Source organism: Hyaena hyaena, unplaced genomic scaffold (genome assembly GCF_003009895.1).
Source record: "Hyaena hyaena isolate Hyena2069 unplaced genomic scaffold, ASM300989v1 scaffold_1243, whole genome shotgun sequence".
In the NCBI taxonomy this organism is placed as follows: domain Eukaryota; kingdom Metazoa; phylum Chordata; class Mammalia; order Carnivora; family Hyaenidae; genus Hyaena; species Hyaena hyaena.
The window spans coordinates 310,881-329,842 of NW_024081881.1; the positions used below are offsets into that span (position 1 = coordinate 310,881).

The following is an 18,962-nucleotide window of genomic DNA, read 5'->3' on the forward strand; positions in this document are numbered from 1 at the left end:
TGAGCGTCCAACTTTGGCTAAGGTCCTGATCTCACCATCTGTGAGTTTGAGCCCTGTGTCGGGCTCTGTGCTGGCAGCTCAGAACTTGGAGCCTGCTTCAGAGTCTCTGTCTCCCTCTGTCTCTCTGTCCTTCCCCCCTCATGCTCTGTTGCTCTGTTTCTCTCTCTTTCTCAAAAACTAAATAAACATAAAAAATTAATAGTGGCCAATATTTATTGAGCATTTATTGTGTGTCAGGTCCTCTGGTGTATTATCTCATTTAATCCTGACTGGAACCCTTGGAGGTCAGTCCTGTGATTAGTAGCCTCTCCATTTTATAGGAGACTGAGATTAGGGACATTACCAATTTAGTCAGTGTTTCACAGCCAGGAAGTAGTAGAGCTTGGCCAGGAAGTAGTAGAGCTTGGCATCGAAACAGTGCCACATCAAAGAGCACACAGCTGAGCACATGTCACCAGCCTCCATCCCCTAATCTAGTTCCATTAAGACCTTCTCTGCTTCTCAGCAGCTGCACTATTTAGAGCTCCCTTTGGTGTTTTGTCATCCTGCCCACCATGGTCTTTCCTTGTGCACTGTCCCCACTTTACCTCAACTCCGATTTCTCCCAGATCATTTTACATCTCTGCTTTCTTTCTCCTTCAGAAGAATAACATAATCTGATAAAAACAACAGCAAAAAACTTCCTCACCTCTTCTCCTCAAGTGTCCCTGCATCTTCTTTTAGATACTTCTTTTTCCTTACTTTCTCTGAGAAAGGAGCCCCCCTCACCCTGGCTCCTCCGTCTGGGACCTGGAGCCTGTCTGTGCATCCCCGTTGTGAGCTGGTCTTTCCAGTCAGTCATTTCCTCTTCATTTTACTCATGTCCTTCCCTTCCTACCCTCTCTCCACCCCTCCTCCACCCCCTTTCCTCTGGGACCACAGCATCTCTCCCAGCCTCAATCCAGTCTTCATTCTTATTTTCTCCTCAGAAACCGTGTCAAGCACACACATGATGGCCATGTCCAGGCTTCATTTTTACATGTCTATCTCCTGGACATCTACTCCACAGGAACACCATACTCAAAAGCTCCGCAGGAAACTACTCATCATCATTTCCCTTAATCTACCAGGTCCATTTCTTCCAACTGCTGAATTTCTTGTCCACCCACTACTGATTTTTCAATCAGAGTAATTCAAAAACAGTGAGTTACCCTGATTGCCCCCTGCCCTATTCTACATTCCAATCACTGCCACATCTCAACAAGTTCAAGTCCCTCTTATTCTCCATGGATAAAATATTCTCTGTTCCTCCTTAGACACCTATTGAATTTCAGGTGTGGCTTTCCTAAAGTAGACCCTATCGTGAGCATCTCGAGGGAAGATGCGGCATCTGACTCAATGCTCTGTCTCCTGAGGTAACTTCCACAGTGCCTCACACCCAACTCACATTCCATAAATATTCATTGAAATGAATGTTTTCCTGTTGGGGAGGTAAACCAAAAGCAAAGCATGAGCTTTTGGAAGGCTAGGTAGGAGGCATCATCATACACGGAGGAGTGGTGCTTATGACCCCTTGTTGGCAGCAAGAACTGGAAACAGAACTGAGCAGAGAGCTGTGCTCGTCCATCTGGTACTGCTTCTCGCTGCTACAAAAAGAACATGGGGTTTGTAAGAGCTCACTCATGGGAGGGCTAGGACAAGCAATCAGAGGGAGAGAGGCTGTTTTTTTCCCTTCCACCATCTGTATGTTATTTTGTGGATTTCTTCTGTACTGTCTCGCAAGTAGTACCTTGTCAATTTTAAAGGCGGCATCAGAATTCAAATTCTGTATGCACTTTAAGGGCCCCAAGTTCTGGCAAGAAATCATTTCTTTTTCGCCCGATGAGGAGCAGCCACTAGTGCTGATTATTTTAACTGCTTCCAAAACCATTTAATGTGGTTGCATTAAGAACCTAATCGACTGACAGGACATTATTAAAAACTCACTGTGTGTCTAAATTTGTCTTTATAGGTCATTATTTATCAGCTAAGGAGTCACTGCCCCATAAAACCAACATCCAAGGCCATTGCTTTGACAGTACACATTTACTTTAATGTCTTCAAGCTTTTTTGACTTCGCTCCAAAGATGTGAAATAAGTCATTTCACTGCCGTGTGCTTCCATCCATCATGATTGTGGGTAATCCTCACTGATCCTCGAAGCAGAGCCTTTGTGATTTGAAGAAAGCATCACACAGTGATGACCACATGTAATTTCCTTACAGCTGCAGGGTGACATATTAGAGGATATTGCAGCTGCTGAGTCAAAATATTATTTTTTATCTATTTAAATTTTTAGCATGTCTGCATGCTGTGCGTATTTAGGGAACAAATGGAACCCTCTGCTTGCTTAAAAACAAGAAATGTATTTATTTCAGCCCGAGCTAATACTCCCTTTCCAGTCTCCTTTGCAATGTGTTCATTAATTTGTTTAAAGTGCTCATTCACTGGGTTCGTTAGCAAGCAGGCACACATACAAACAACTGGAATTCCATCTGCCCTCCCCCGTACTACATGCTTATTCTGTACCAGTAATCCAAAACAGGCCATGCATAAATGTATCCTGGGTCTCTTTTCTTTCTTTGTCACCCTTAATGAGTCTTATATTTAAAGACTCTTCGCTGTAATTGAAATCGTGACAAATAAGGATTTACTTACTGAGTAGCACTGCTAGGACCCGGAGAGACGGCCTCTGGAATAGGCGCTGCTTTTAAGCAATTAATGGGTACACTCACCATTTAGACATATTTGAGGTTAGCCTACTTTTTTGATTACAGACAGCAAGGTCAGATGCAAATGCCTTACCTCACAGATGGGGCTTTTAGGATGGGATGTTAATCCTTGCAGAGGCTGCTAGATTGGTGGGTTGGAAACTCCATTCCTCTATTATAGTAACTGCAGCCCTGGTTCAAATTAAGCTGTGACAGTATAAACTTCCTCTAGTGAATCCTGTGAAATTGTTCCAAATGTCACCTGCAGGGAGAAGAATGGGCAGGGAAGGTGGGGTGAGGAGGATTTTAGGAGAACTCACTCTGTGGTTTGTTGGCCTTTCTGAGAATACGGCTGCCATTTTGAGGACACAATTACTGACAATAGTTGTGTTCCTACAGTGTGGGTCCAGCAAGGATCTGAATTAGGATTTCTCAGATGGTCACCACCTACTAGGAAGAATGCAAGAATTGCCTCCAAATCAGCTTAATTCTTAGAAAATGTGCCTATAGATTTCCCTACACATGAAGTGATGGGTGTCAGCGTAGTTTCCAGGGACAAATGGTCATCTACTGCAGTGCCTGGAGATGGGGCTCACACCACCTCTTAATTGTGTTTAGAGTGTGTAATTAATACATTTGGCTGGGGGCACCTGGGTGGCTTAGTTGGTTAAGCGTCTGACTTTCGCTTAGGTCATAATCTCATGGTTCGTGGGTTTGAGCCCTGCATTGGGCTCTGTGCTGACTGCCAGCTCAGAGCCTGGAGCCTGTTTCGGTCTGTGACTCCCTCTCTCTCTGACCCTCCCCAGCTCACGCTGTCTCTCTCTCTCTGTCTCCTAGAAATAAATAAAACATTAAAAAAAAATACATTTGGCTGGCTGTGGAGGCATTTCTCTTTTCATTATCTCAAATTCTGCTGACAAGGCAGTTGTAAATTGTCATACACATAGCCAAGCGGCACCCTTTTCCTCTTGGCCTGAAGTGGATTTTGAAAACCAGGATATGCAATCCACATTGACCTTCTCATGAGCCTTCAAATTCCCTACAATTTGCTAGTATTTTGACTCCAATAATCTTTTTTTTTCTTTCATTCAACAAATAGGTAGGGACTACCTACTAGGTACTACTGATTTGGCCAAATTCTACTTTGTTTTAATTTTTAAAGGTATTTTAGAAGCTGACATTTTGCAGAAAGGCCTTCCCAGGGCATGCCTGAGAGACAAACCACTGGTATGTTGGCCTTCCTTCTCAGGGGAAACCCAAAATCTTCATTCCTGGTCAAGATGGCTTTCATGTACTTATAGTATTCTTTATATTCTTAATATGCCTTGTCCAGCATAAGCCTCATGAGAACAGTTCAGCCCTGGGATGTCATTAACAGAGAGGGTCTTCTAGATGTAATGGAGGGGAGGAGGTGAAAGAACAGCAGGGACCCTGCTCCCTCCCCCTAGCAAGGTCCATATTGAGAGGTACTGTATGTCTGAGTTTTCTTGAATTGTTGGTTTTTTGCTATCATTCTCATGTCTTTCTCAATACTAGTTACCTTTCATACAACAATTTCTCGTTTAAATCTGTAATAGAAGACACAGAGACCTCTGTAAATAGACTGGTAATGAATACACACACACACACACACACACACGCACGCACACGCACACGCATACACCCATTCCCGATTGCCTTTGGGATAAAATGCATGCTCCTTTCCATAACTTACCTGGTTTACTAAAACTGATACAACTAGGTCCTAAGTGGTTCTTTTGTATGTTCTTCAAGATCCAGCCATATTGAACTTGTCTTGTTTCCTTGAAGGCATCCTGTTCTGTTGGGCTGCTGGGTTTTGGCCTAAGTTTTTCCTCTTCTTGGGGCACTTTCCAAACCCTCTCACCCTGCCCATCATCTCTTACAGCTAATCCTCACCCGGGGCTCATGGCTGCACTTTCTCTAAGAGGCCTTCCCCATCTCCTGAACTGAGTTGTGACCCCTGTTGCAGATTTCTTCAGCACTCTGGTACTGACCCTGTTAGCATTTTATGAAATGTTCTTAACAACCTTCTGGCAGTCTTGCATCTCAGTGTCTTCCATACATTCTATCATTGTTCATCCTGCTGTGTCATCATCTCTACTGCCATCTGACACAGGTCTCAATTGGAGAAAACCCTCCTTAAGGCAAGAAGCACAGCCTAACTCCACTTTACTGTTGGATTCTTGAATATTCCACTTGACTGCCTCCAACCTGTCCCATGGGAGGGGAAGGCAAGGGCAAAGTGGATGGTCTTCCTGCCTCTGCCCCTTCTTCCTCTCCAGATTGAAGCATTTTTCTGGGCTGGGGTACAGAAGTGGAGAGTACAGGGGTTGTTAGGCGGTGGAGGGCCTGGGTCTGTTAGCTCCAATGCACATTCAAGTTTCGTTTTTTTTCGTCCATCTTTCATCTGTTCTCTGGGCTCTGAGAATTTGGTATCTTTGTAGATTTGATTCTGAAAGCTTTCTCTGGAAGCTCATGATGGTCCATGCTTTCTGGTTCAATGGGGGTGGTTACTTACAGTGAATGAGAAAAGAACTCATTGGTTGATATCTCAAATTATTGTTTGATTACACATATTTCACACTCAATTATAATTATATATCCAGGGTTGTTTTTCTTCCCACCATACTGAAAGTTCTATCCTACAGAAGGCATTTAAACATTTTATTGTTTGAAAGAAAGATTTTTTTAATGCTCAGCCTCACTTACAATAAAAGAAATATAAATGAAAACAATGATGTAACAGCAGTTTTCACCAACCAAATTAACTAAGATTGTTTTAAGGTTGTTCAGTTCCTTAGTGCAGGCAGAGTTATGATGGAATAGTCTCATGAGTGGCTCTTGGAAATGTAAATGACACAAACTTTCTGGAATAGAATTTTTAATACCTATTAAGAATTTTACATTTTTTTTTCATGCCTATAGTGGTTAAAAGTACATGCTTTGGATTCAGTGTGAAGATGACATGCGTGAGCAAGTGACTTAACCTTTGAGTCTCCATTTCCTCATGTTTAAAATGGGGATAATAATACCACAAGTACTTGATATATATTCAGAGCTCAATAAATATAAGCTGTAATAATAAGATGAATTGCATCCTTGACAATGCTTTTGGGAACTAATTTAAAATGCACAAAGTTCTTATCAGGGCCTTCATTATGAAAATGGACAAATTGGAAGTAAACATTCAAATATAGTTGACTCTTGAACAACACAGGTTTGAACTCTATGGGTCCACTTATACGTGGACTTTTGTTGCTGTTGTATAAATACAGTACAGTACTGTAAATATATTTTTTCTTATGATTTTCTTTTTTTTTTAAATTTACTTCTTTTTTGAGATAGAGAGAAAGAGAGCTAGTGGGGGAGAGGCAGTTAGAGAGGGAAACAGAGAATGGGAAGGAGGCTCTGTGCTGACAATAGAGAGCCCAATGTGGGGCTCGAACCCACGAACCATGAGATCATGACTGGAGCTAAAGGCAGATGCTTACCCAGCTGAGTCACCCGGGCTCCCCATTTCTTATGATTTTCTTTACATTTTCTTTTCTTGAGCTTACTTTATTATAAAAATACAGTATGTAATGCATATAACATGCAGAATATTTGTTAATTGACTAAGTTATTACAGTCACCTATTTAAGGCTTCCAAATAGTAGGCTATTAGTAGTTAAGTTTTTGGGGAGTTGAAAGTTGTACACAGATCTTTGTGCAGGGGTCAGTGCCCCTAATCCTTGGTTTTTCAAGGGTCACTTATGTAAGAAAAATGGTAAATTTCCAGTTTGTTTATTTAAAGCTGGGATATTATGCAGTCCCTAAAATGATATTTACAAAGAGTTCCTAATGACATGTGGAAATGTTGATGGTATTGAGTTTAAAAAAATATATTAAATGACAACATTTAATATAAGCTCATCTATGTAATGAGCTGTGTATGTAAAACTAATATAGAAAAAGAACTAAGAGAAATATGTCAATGTTAGTAGTTATTTACTCTGAAAGGGCTACTTAGGGCAGTTTTTGTTTATTTATACTTCGTAAAAATGTTTTTCATATTTTCTGCTATGGATCACACTGTATTTAGAAAAATAAACCCTCAAGGTTCTTGTCTGAGCCACACTCAGCCCGTCTTCTGGGCAGAAGATCTCAGTGGCTCCCAGTCTTGAGCCTGAACCTTGCTTACAGGTGGTACCCAGTGGAACTGGCCACTTGTAGCTTATCACGCTTGAGTTCTGTAGTCTGCTCTCAGGAACTGTGTTTTTCAGATTGTAAGTCAAAACATAGGTATTAATTCTCATGCCTTTTTTGCTCTGATTTCTGGCTTCTTTCCCTGCACATCATTACTCATTTTGACCTCTCCCAAAGAAGTCTCTCCTATAAAGAGATTTTGACTTCAAGCCTCTCAAGACAGAGGTATATCCCAGGTTTTAGGAATTTATTTTTCTTTTCTGGTTGGTTTAATAAAAGTCATTCAACCTTCAGACTGACTTTAGAGCAGGATTTCAGAGCATATTTAAGTGGTCTTCTGAATGGGCTTGTAAGTGAGAGAGTTGGGAAGGGAGGTTTGCATGAATATATTAACATGGGATCACTTAGTTTGTTGTTTTGGAATGAATCTATTCATAGGATTGGGTGTTCAGTATGACTTTTTAAACCAAGGATGAATGAATAAGGAATGCATACAGGTCATGAACAAAAAGAGGGGGTCCAACTTCCAGGTTCGGATAGTTACTTTCTCATGTGTGTGGAAAACTTTAAACTTCCTTGCATTTATGTGATGCTTTGGGCAACCTGCATTTGATTGTTTTATATTTTCAGGTGTCATTTGCTGATTTCTCCTTGCTCTGGGTACTTACTCCAGAATGCAATGTGGTATGTCTGGCAATTGATCTGATGCCCTCTTCAGGCTTAACATGGAGCCATGAACAGAGGCAGAGGCCTTGAGTGATTTTGGAATGATTTTGGACTCTTGAGCCCTTTCCACCGGCTTCTAGTAGCTATGTACCAAAACATGATGCAAACAGCTATGTGTAGTTTAGGATCTCCAAAGAATGAGATTTTTTAAAAAAGTTTTTTTCAATGTTTATTTATTTTTTAGAGAAAGAGACAGAGTGTGAGCAGGAAAGAGGCAGAGAGAAAGGGAGACATAATCCGAAGCAGGCTCCAGGCTCTGAACTGTTAGCACAGAGCCCGATGTAGGGCTCGAACTCATGAGCTATGAGACCATGACCTGAGCCGAAGTTGGATGCTTAACTGATTGAGCCACCCAGGTGTCCCTAGAGAATGAGACTTGATTAGGGGATGGCAGAAGTTGAGGGTGGGGAGGTATCCCTACATTTATCAGGCAGTCAGGGGCAGAGAACAAGGTCCTGGCCATGAAGAGCACCAGGATAAAGCATACTAAAGCAGAATAGGTGGTCAAGGAGGAGGGTGGCTGGGAGTGTCCTGTGTTACAGAGACCTCGGGAGGGTTAGAAATGAAAGGAAGCTGTTAGACTTGGTCATAAAGAGGTGGTCAGAGACCTTTTCAAGGCAATACCACAGCACTTTCATGGAGGCTAAGCAGATCCCAGGGAGCTGAGGGGTTAGGGAGGCAGGGATGTTGGGTGGGGAAGGGAAGGCAAGAGACTGAGGTGTGGTTATGGAGACAAGCTTTGGAGGGTTAGGTGATGCAGAGGCTGTTCAGAGGTTGAGGTCAAGGCGAGTGAAGAGAGGTGGGGTAAAGATGCAATAATGCTGAAATAATGTTCTAATAATGGTGAAAACTGAATCAAGGGTGTGGTTGGAAGAATTAGCCATTTTATCCTCTGCAAAGAGAAGAAATGAAATAAAAATGGGTAAAGAAAGATGTTTTGAGGCTCACAGGAAAGACTCCAAGGTGCTCATACTTGATGGGCTGAATGAAGTAGAAGGTAAGATAATCTGGGAGGAGGTGGAAGGGTGGGCAGGCTGGGAGTGGTGCCTGGAGCCAGGAGCAAGGGTTTACAAGCAGTTGCCGTGAGAATGGGAAGGAGCATCCATAGCCTAGCTCTGGCTTCCTTGAGAAGTAATTAATGCATATTACACTCATTTCAACAGCTTCTAGAGATCCCCACGATCAGACAAATTCATAAATATTTATTTACTGTACCCACAAAGTACTCCAGAGATCTTCTTACTTTCTCTTCAAAGCATCCTTGATGATTATTCTTTTTCATTCCTCTAATTGCACACCAGAGAAAACCTCAGTTAGATGCAACTAGTTTTTAGACCACTAAACACCTGCATATCTTGCGAATGCATGCCTGAGCCCAGAACTCTCGGTAAGTGCTGGCTTGAGAGAGGACGAGGCCGTGACTTTTCAAATAATTGAGCCTTGGATCAGTAATGTTTCTCGGGTTTCCAGCCCTATCAGGCACCTGCTCATTCAGGTAATTGTCAAACCCGGTCACCTCCATTTGCTCCAGTAACTTTTGAAGCCCTTTGAAACCCCCCCCCCCCTTTTGCTCCTGGCACTGTGAGGAGGGCACAGGAAAGAGAGACCATTGTGTGGAAACCATACACTGAACGAGGGGGAAGTAGCCTTGTATTTCCCTTGATATAATCATCACTTCCTTTATAATTTACCAAAGGTCTATGATGAGGGATAATTTGGCTCTTAGAAGATAGAAAATTGTTCCTAATATGGGGAAAAGGCTGCTTGTAATTCGAAACTCCCAAAGTTCAGGGAAGGGTCAGGGGCTATTAGTTGGCATGCCCAGAAGACTCAGCATTTTGGAGAGGACACTTTGGGATCAACTTCTGGAATGGCTGTGGCAGGTCCCCAAATGGCTTCTTGTGGCAATTAATGGGTGCAGATATGGAGCTGAGACCTGTTTCTTCTGTGGGGAACCCATCTCATCTGGTCAGCAATTAAGTGTGTCACTGAAGGTATAGAAAAAAAGACCTGTTTAAACAGGGGTCAGGCCATCTATTTCATTGACTGATTTTTTTTTATGTTTATTTATTTTGAGAGAGAGAGTTGTGTACACATGCATAGGAGAGGGAGAGAGAGAGAGAGAGAGAGAGAATCCCAAGCACACTTCTTGCTGACAGGGCAGAGACTGACACGGGGCTCGATCTCACAAACTGTGAGATCATGGCCTGAGCTGAAATCAAGCGTTGGATTCTCAACTGACTGAGCCATCAGGAGCCCCATCACTGGCAATGAGTTTTTAATCTAAACGTTGCTCGAGATCACAGTCTCTATCTGTAAGACTGAGCCTAACAAGACATCATGTCCCTGAGTAGTGCATTAGCAAGTGCAGACAGTGCTTTGAGTCCTTCAGGGATAGAGAGAAAAGCCTGTGGTTAGAGGTCTAACCTTCCATTTACTTGGCCTTTACTCCTTTTTCACTTTGGTGGGTAATTCAAGATTTGTGGGTTTTCCTCCGCCTTTGGGCTGGACGATGGTAAACAGGACTTGAAGGGTGATTCCACCTAGAACGAGGCAGAGGGCATGTTCACCAATAATGGGAGCTGAATACATCAGGTTCATTAATTAAAGGATGACTATGATATAGGCGAGAATGAGAGACCACGCTGGCCGTGCCAGATGCTTTGTCTTAGAGCCTTAATCACAACTCGTACAGCAGGGCTTCTGTGAATTATATATTGAGTCATTAAAATAACTATTCAACTCGTAGCTCCTCCTTGTAACTTTCCATTTGAAGACTAAAGTTTTCTACAGACTCAACCCAGTTTTCTACGAACCCCAGCCCCTCCATATCAACACCTAAGATGGGTATACAGACTCTAGATGACCAAATTCTTGAGAAGGCAGCTTGTGGAGGGGGCTGTGCCCAGCTCAGGAGCACTGAGAATGGGGGGCACGCTGAGCCAGAGTTGGCAGTGCCCTTGGGGGAAATGTTGGTGGTATTGACGGTACTATTCCTGTTAGTCTGACAGTTCTCTCTGTACTCTGAGCAAGGATCTATCACACGCTGCCCCAGTTCTTGAAAGTCATTCAGTTGAAAAGGGATGACAACTGAATAGCCGTACTGGGCCTGCCCATTTGCTAAAAACCTCAAACACACAATTTGTATAGGTCCCAAGCGTCTGCTTTCCTGACATATGCTGCCTTCGGGCTCTTCTCTCGCTTTCTGTGCTGCAGAGAGGGTCATTGCGATCCCTTCTGCCCTTGGGTGTGGTAATGAGACCTTGTGTTCATGCTACCTGTCCCTTCTGTGTGCTCCCCTGCCCTCTCCAGACTGCCATCCTCTGTGCCAGCACTGTGCAGCCGACCTCCACAACACCGGGAGCATCTGCCTGAGCTGCCAGAATGCCCGGCACCTGCTGCTGGGGGACCACTGTGTTCCTGATTGCCCTTCTGGATTCTACGCAGAGAGAGGAGCTTGTAAAAGTGAGTAAGTGCTGGACACAAGGGCTGGTGGTGCCTCACGAGTTTCTCCCTCTTTGGGGCAGTAGTGGAGAAGATTTGAACTTGAATTTGAGAGAGAGAGAGAGAGAGATAGAGAGAGAGAGAGAGAGAGAGAAGGCAGGAAGCACGCTGTGGGACAGTAAACCAGACCAGCTGTCAGCTGGGGCTTTAACTAATGCTTCCCAGACTGCTGCTTTGGAAAGGAGTTTGACTTCATAGATTCTCTTTGTGTCTCTTTTCACTCTGCAGAATGTCACTCCTCCTGTAGAACCTGCCGGGGCACAGGACCCTTCTCCTGCACCTCCTGTGATGCCAGCCTCGTGCTGTCCCACCTTGGCACCTGCACTACTGCCTGCTTCCCCGGGCACTATCTCGATGACGGCCGTGTTTGTCAGCGTAGGTTTTAAAAACTGAACTTTGTCTCCTCTCCTGCTCGTCAGGAGTCACTGCAGGAAATATGAAGTTCTTGCATCCATATTCCCACTTGAGAGCCTTTATTTTGAAAAAGAAGGTGAAGCTACAAAGGTGTATGGATGCCATTAGTAGGCTATAACTCAGACATCGGCCTAACCGGAAGGTCCTGAGCTAAGGGTCTCTGCAAGGACCAGCCGTGTGATCTGAGGCCACCCATCTAGCTTCTCTGTTCTCTAGTTACCTCATTTTTTAAATAAAAGTATTGGTCTATTTTATCCTCGTGGTTTCTCTCAGCAATTCAATTACAAGATCCTGAGCAGAGCGTGGAACTCGCTCTGGTACCCAATCAGTGACCTAAGAATTTGTCTGTATTTAGTTTGTTTTCTGTATGTATTTGTTGAATATTGACAATGTGCAAGACTTGACACACCACAAAGCATTCGGTTTCTGCTCAAACAGTAGTTATTTTGTCTTGCATGAGAGTTACTTGTGTAGATATCTTATTTCTCAAAGAAGTCAAAATATGTTTAATTACCTATGTCAGGCACAAACGAAGAGTTAGGGTAAATTAGGGAAAGGGCAAATTGGAGTAGAAAAGAAATCAGGAAATCCTTCACAGATGAAGGAACAGTTTTTGAGATACACTGAGGTAGCTTACTGTATTTCAATCACTAAAATGACATTTGCAAAAAAATTTTGTTATACTTTTTCTTTTTGAAAATGACAGCTAACAAATACAGTGCTGGTATTTCAATTTTATGTCCTAGAAGTACCGTATTGAGGGAATTACAGACTGGTGGTTAGAAAGGTGGGCTCTGGACTCATGTGACTGAAGTTCAAGACCTACCTACCACTTACTAGCTCTGTGCCCTTGAGCAACTGAATTAACTTCTAGGCCTCAGTTTCCCTTTCTGTCAAAGGGGGATTACAATGGTACCTACATCTAATGTTCTTGCACTTGGCATGGACCTTAGCAGAGAACAGCTTTCAGTACAGATGAGCTATTATTGTCATCATTATCATCATCATCACCATCATCATTCTCCAGAATGAGAGGCAAATCAAGCAGTTTAAGATATTTATATTTTATAGATAGAAAGATAATTACTACTATTAGTTCACTGAGATGCTTGCAAGAATTTGCATTTGAAATGCATTTGAAATTCATTTGAAATGAATTTGTGTGGAACTCACCATTTTGCATCATCTGTTGAGGCAACAGAGATAAAAAAAACTCTTTTTGGACCCATGAAAAATGTCTTTGCTTTTATAACAAAAACTTTGCTCAGTATATATCAACTGCCTACCAGTATCCATAGATTCTCTAACACAAGAGACATGAATGAAATACTTGCATGTTCTGTTCAAGAGCGAGGAGAGTGTTGGTGGAGAAATAGTGACTGAGATTGATGAGGCTCTTCACAGCAGTGGAATCATAGAAATAAAAGTTCGAAAGAAAAAATGGAATCTTTTGTGTGGGACATAGATGACAAAAAAATGTGGCATTGAAATATTTCTTTCTGAGAAGCTTTTTTCCTCGGTGCAAGGTGATTTCTGCACAAATGCATTTTCTATGCTACCATGTAAATAAGATTTCATAGACTGTTTCAGTTAAATCAAGAACCTCTCAGCTTTAGACCTTTGGTAAAGCTTAAGTTTCATTCTTTCAAAGATTGAATGAAGCATGCCCTTAAGTTGGGATATTTGAGCTTCTAGTATGTAAAAAAATATCAACAATATTCCTTTCTAATGCTCATCATTATAGACAATTATAGGCCTGACAATTTTAGAAATTGTGCAGGGAAGGGCTTTTAAGGAAATTTAACAGGTGTTAAGGGGAGGCATTAATAGAAGAAAGTAGGAGCTGGAGAACTGTCTGGATTTGGGTTATAGAGAGGTTTAGAAATTACACACTGAGCTCTAAAATTCAAGGATGATCAGTTGAGGCAGGAACTTTAAAAAAGAAATGATAAATGAGGCTCTCAGCACTTGAAGCTGTAGTACTTTAGAGGTGAGGAGGTGGCCTCCTCCTGGGTGGCCAGAAGCAACCTTGTACCCAATGCAGAGATTCTGTTTCACTCCCCCTCACGGACTTCTACTGATGAGGAAGGACACCAGGTCCATTGCAGGGGGTGGTAGTTGTTTAGTTGTCTAACTGTTCTTTCTCATCAGCCTTCTGATGCTCCCCTCTGCAGTGGTATAGAATAAGCTCCCTTCCCCATTCACAGATTACCTTCCAAAGTTTGAAATTAGCTGTCATTTCCCACTTGCACTTTGCTGCTCCAGGCAAAACTAGAGCCAGCAGAGTATTGGGACAGCAATGGATGATTCTCTCTCAGAGCTGTGGTAGAAAACAAGCCTGTTTAAGAAGGAGAGTAGATTTCATGAGCTGTGAGGTCCCTTCCTCCTTCATGAGTGATTATTAATGTACATCTCTGCTTCCCTCACTGGTTTCTGGTCCACTTATCACCATCGTCACTGTCCTCTTGGCACTTTCTGGAGTCCAGGACCTCAGAGAACTGTACCAGGGACTCTATGTTGGATGTGATCACACCAACATGACTAATACCATGTGTGGTCTGAATATCCTAAGACAGAGAAAATGCTCCTTACCCACATTCCTTTGGAGATGGAAGCTGAAAACCCAAGGGGCTTTGGTATGTGCAGAACTGCTCTGAATAGGACAAGGTCATTTGTGCATTGCCTTGGTAAGAGATGAGGGGTTTGATGAAAGAGGAAGCAGGGTTCAGATAGACATGGCAGAAGCTCCCTGATCCTCGGTGTGATACTGCTGCATCCTTCCAAATCTCCATATAGTTTTCTAGAATTTCAAAATGCACGAATCCATTTCTTTCAGAAGCCAGTAGAGATGCTGAGTTATACTTTGAGGTACCAAGGGGGAATGAAAGACTGCATAGAGGGATTCAAGAATAAGAAGGTGTATAGGTGCTTGAGGAAGTAAATTACAAGAAGCTCTCACCTATCAGAACAGGGAACCGTCCTGTAACTCTAAGCTGGGGAAGTGCATTTGGGCTTCATTTTGCAGCTCTGTGCCAAGAAGTGGGGTCCAGCTAGCATTTAGGCTCTGTAGTTTAAGATTGAGTTAGTTTCTTTAGTAACCATATCACACCTTTAATAGGCTTTTAATGAACTAAAATTCTTAGATCATTTTTTATAGGAACTGCTGTCTAAACAGTTCTCCTGTTTCCTTTTTCTGTGCAATTGATTAAAGACAATAAATGTAGGACTTACAGTTTTGTTTATTCCATCTGACTCCTTTTAGTTTATTGCTTCAGCTAGCTAAAACTGATTGTGAATTGTTCTGGAGAAATTTGACTATTAGGTGTATGTGGCATATTTGAATATCATTAGCATGATTTCTTTGTTTTTATTAAAGTTATTAATAAAAATACTGATTGAGTAAAAAATTAAGATTTCATCATAATATTCTACTAAAGACATTTTACTAATTGCAAAGATTTACTGATAACTTTTTGAGTATGCATTTCAACCATCTTCAAATCCACCTAAAACTACTAGTTCGCCCTTCATTTTTGTATTCACAGGCTTATTGTTGAGATTTTTGTCAAAACCTTTGCCAAAATTAAGATATACCATGTGTAAAAATTCTATCCAAATTAAAAAAGAGAGATGGAAATTTAATTTCATATAAGTTTCCAAAAATTAAAATATTCTTTTCTAATTATTCTCAAACCATCTGTTTGAAAATCCAGTCTAGAATTTTTCTAGGACCTTTAATTACCAATCTACATATTCTAATGAATATTTTATATCAGTGACATTTCTCATAGGTGAAACGAGAGGACTTCATTTTTTTTTTTTTTACCAGGAGGTAATTTTCCTGCACTGTGCCACACACTTTGATATTCTTTAGACCTGAAACTCATATGGTGGTCTAGATTTGTCCTCTGATAGGTACTTAAGAGAAAATTTCAGAATGAGGCAGAGATGGTAGTGCTTGAATATATATAATTACAATATCTGGTTTCTTTCATTTATGTGTATATGTTTATTGAACACCCATAATATGAAAGATGACCTAGCTGGGCACTATTGGAAGTACCAAAACAAACCTACTCTTTGCTTGCATGAAGCTTCTAGCTTAAAGGATGCAGAAGGTAAATAATTGCTTAAATGAAAATTATTATGTATGACATGAATGAAATGTCTGAGGTGCTATAAGAGCAGTGACAGGGAGACTTGCTTTAGACTGGAGAGTCAGGGAAGGCCTTCTTGAAGAAGCCACTGAAGATTGAATAAGAGTTAAGGACAAGAGACTTAGAGATTATATTGAGAGGATTAAAGTATGTGTATTAAGATATCTAGGTAGAGGGACGCCTGGTGGCTCAGTCGGTTAAGCGTCCGACTTCAGCTCAGGTCATGATCTCACGGTTTGTGGGTTCGAGCCCTGCGCTGGGCTCTGTGCTGACAGCTAGCTCAGAGCCTGGAGCCTGTCTTTGGATTCTGTGTCTCCCTCTCTCTCTGATCCTCCCCTGCTCATGCTGTCTCTATCTCTCTCTCAAAAATAAATAAAACATTAAAACAAAAATTAAAAAAAAAAAAGATATCTAGCTAGAAAGCATGAAGGCAATGATGGAGATCAATATTTGCAGAAATGATGGCTGGAAACTATCCAGACTGGAAGAAAGATATGAATTTATAGATGAAAGTGTCCTCTAAAACCTGAGCAGTATAAATTAAAAAAAAACTAAAATGCCCTTATGGAGACATGGAAAATAGAATGCAAGGGGGTCAAACTTAGTAAGGAGAAACCAATTAGGATGCTATGACATTAGTCCAGTAGAGTATGATGATGACTTAGATGTACTGGTACATGGGGATATGGAGAAAAGCAAAAAGTTCTGAGAATTACATAGGAAACTTTGAATTAATAGGATCCAATAAGTGTGAGGATTAGGAATGAAAGGGGAGTGTCAAGCTGGCCTCTAAGGTTTCTAGCATGGACAACTGAGGAGATGGAGAAATGCCAGTTGTTAAGTCAGGGAAGATGGAAGCATGACCAGATTTGGGGATCATCCCTGAATTTCTGAATTCAATAGCTGATGAGAATTACAAATGGGTGAGGCAGTAAGCCAGGCCTCCTTGAAGTCCTATGGGACTTAAAATATGGGATTTCCTGAGCTTCCCAATAAAATTGATAACTAATTTTCATCTTGACATCATTCAAAAATCTGAATCCACGTCATGAACTACAGGGGGCTTGATTCCTTAAGAAGTAAGATCTAAATACATCTCTGGACTATTATTCCAGAGGTCCTGGAGTAAGTATAAGTTCTGTGGCTGCATCACAGGGCAAGTTGGATGTGGAATTACCATTCTTGTGCTTATAATTTATCTTCTCTGGAAACTAAGAGTAACATTTTCTGTTTCTGTTGATCACAGGGGAGAGTTATGAGCCATAATTAAATAACAGGTTGGAGCAGCACTTTGCTCCTTTGTAGCATCTGTCTAGGTTTGATCAGTGCTTCAGTATTTGCAATTGTAATTATCTGGTCATTTTCTTTTCCTATCTGCTCAGCATGCAGCGCACATTGCAGAAGCTGTGATTCACAGGCCAGCTGTACCTCCTGCCGAGATCCAAACAAGGTCCTGCTCTTTGGGGAATGTCAGTATGAGAGCTGTGCCCCACAGTACTATCTTGACTTCTCCACCAAGATATGCAGAGGTAAAGCTCATCCTGAACTTTGCAGTGATTCTTTTACTCCGTGAGCTCCCTTTACCGTAGATGTCTGTCCCCCCACCCCCCACTGGAAAAATACTGTCATATGTTTAGACCTTTCTCTGGTCTTAGCAAGAAGTCATCATGTTTTATGAATGTATGTATGTGATTTTCTTTTTCTTAGTATGTAATTTCTTTCTTTTTTGCTTTTTTAAAGTTTATTTGTTTATTTTGAAAGAGAGAGAGAGGGAGCAAGCATGATCAGGGAAGGGGTAGAGAGAGAAGGGGAGAGAGAGAATCCCAACCAGGCTCCACACCATCAGTGAAGAGCCAGATGTAGGTCTCAAATTCATAAACCATGAAATCATGACCTGAGTTGAGATCAGGAGTTGGTGGTTTAACTGACTATACCACCTAGTCACCCTTGTATTTAATTTATTTCTCAAGAATATATTTTTTTAATGCTTGTTTGTTTATTTTAATGTTTATTTGTTTTTGAGAAAGAGACAGAGACAGAGCGTGAGTGGGGGAGGGGCAGAGAGAGAGAGGGACACACAGAATCTGTAGTAGGATGTTCCTACTCCAAGAATTTGTTGTCTTTCCAATTTTTTTCTTGTGGTTGATTTCGAGTTTTATAGCATTGTGGTCTAAAAACATGCATGGTATGATCTGGATCTTTTTGTACTTATTGAGGGCTGATTTGTGTCCCAGGAGGTGATCTAGTAGAATATTCCGTTTCTACTCCAGAAGAATGTGTATTCTGCCGTTAGGATGAAATGTTATAATGCCCTTCTTCATCTCTTGTTATTTTTTATTTTAAAATCTAGATTGTCTGATAAAAGTATGGCCACCCTGGCTTTCTTTCGGTGACCATTAGGATGATAGATGGTTCTTTATCCAGGAGACACAGAATGTGAAGCAAGCTCTACGCTCTGAACTGTCAGCACAGAGCTCAATATGGGGCTCAAACTCATGAATTGTGAGATCATGACCTGAGGTGAAGTCAAACGCTTAACCAACTAAGTCACCTGGAGGCCTAATATTTATTTATTTTTGAGAGAGAGAGAAAGAGAGAGCGGGAAGGGACAGAGAGAGAGGGAGATACAGAATCTGCATTAGGCTCCAGGCTCTGAGCTGTCCGCACAGAGCCTGACATGGGGCTCAAACTCACGAACCATGAGCTCATGACCTGAGCCAAAGTTGGAAGCTTAACCAACTGAACTACTCAGGTGCCCAAGAAAATAGGTTTGAGCACCTACTGTGTGTCCAGCTATTGTGCAGGGTTTTGGTAATTAGACCAAAGGTGGCAACCCTCAGGTTGTAGTCAGTCTAAGATATGGGTTATATTTGATCCACCTAATGTTCTAGTGTTTTAAATATTTTTAATAATGTATTTTATATTTCGTGTACTTAAAAAATTTTTATTTTAGAGAATGTGAGTGGGGGAGGGGCAGAGAAAAAGAGAATCCCAAGCAGGTTCCACACCCAATGCAGAGCCCAATGTAGGGCTAAATCCCACAACCTGAGATCATGACCTGAACCGAAATCAAGAGTCAGTTGCTTAATTGACTGAGCCACCCAGACGCCCCTCACTAATACATTTTAAAATGTAGGAGACTTCACATACAAAGATTGAGATTTCCTGTCTCTTTTGAAAAGATCTGGCAGCCCTGGATGTGCATTTCCATAATGCAGCAGTCGGTT

General features: G+C 41.6%; 1 protein-coding gene across 1 annotated transcript in view; it reads left to right on the forward strand.

The window, feature by feature from the left end:
• Positions 1–18,962, forward strand: part of LOC120224782 (extracellular matrix protein FRAS1) — a 415,754-nt gene that overhangs the window by 255,863 nt on the left and 140,929 nt on the right. The window contains exons 21-23 of the mRNA XM_039223043.1: positions 10,973–11,125; positions 11,393–11,539; positions 17,118–17,264. Coding sequence (XP_039078974.1) covers positions 10,973–11,125; positions 11,393–11,539; positions 17,118–17,264 — 447 coding nt within the window. The remainder of the gene's footprint in view (positions 1–10,972; positions 11,126–11,392; positions 11,540–17,117; positions 17,265–18,962) is intronic.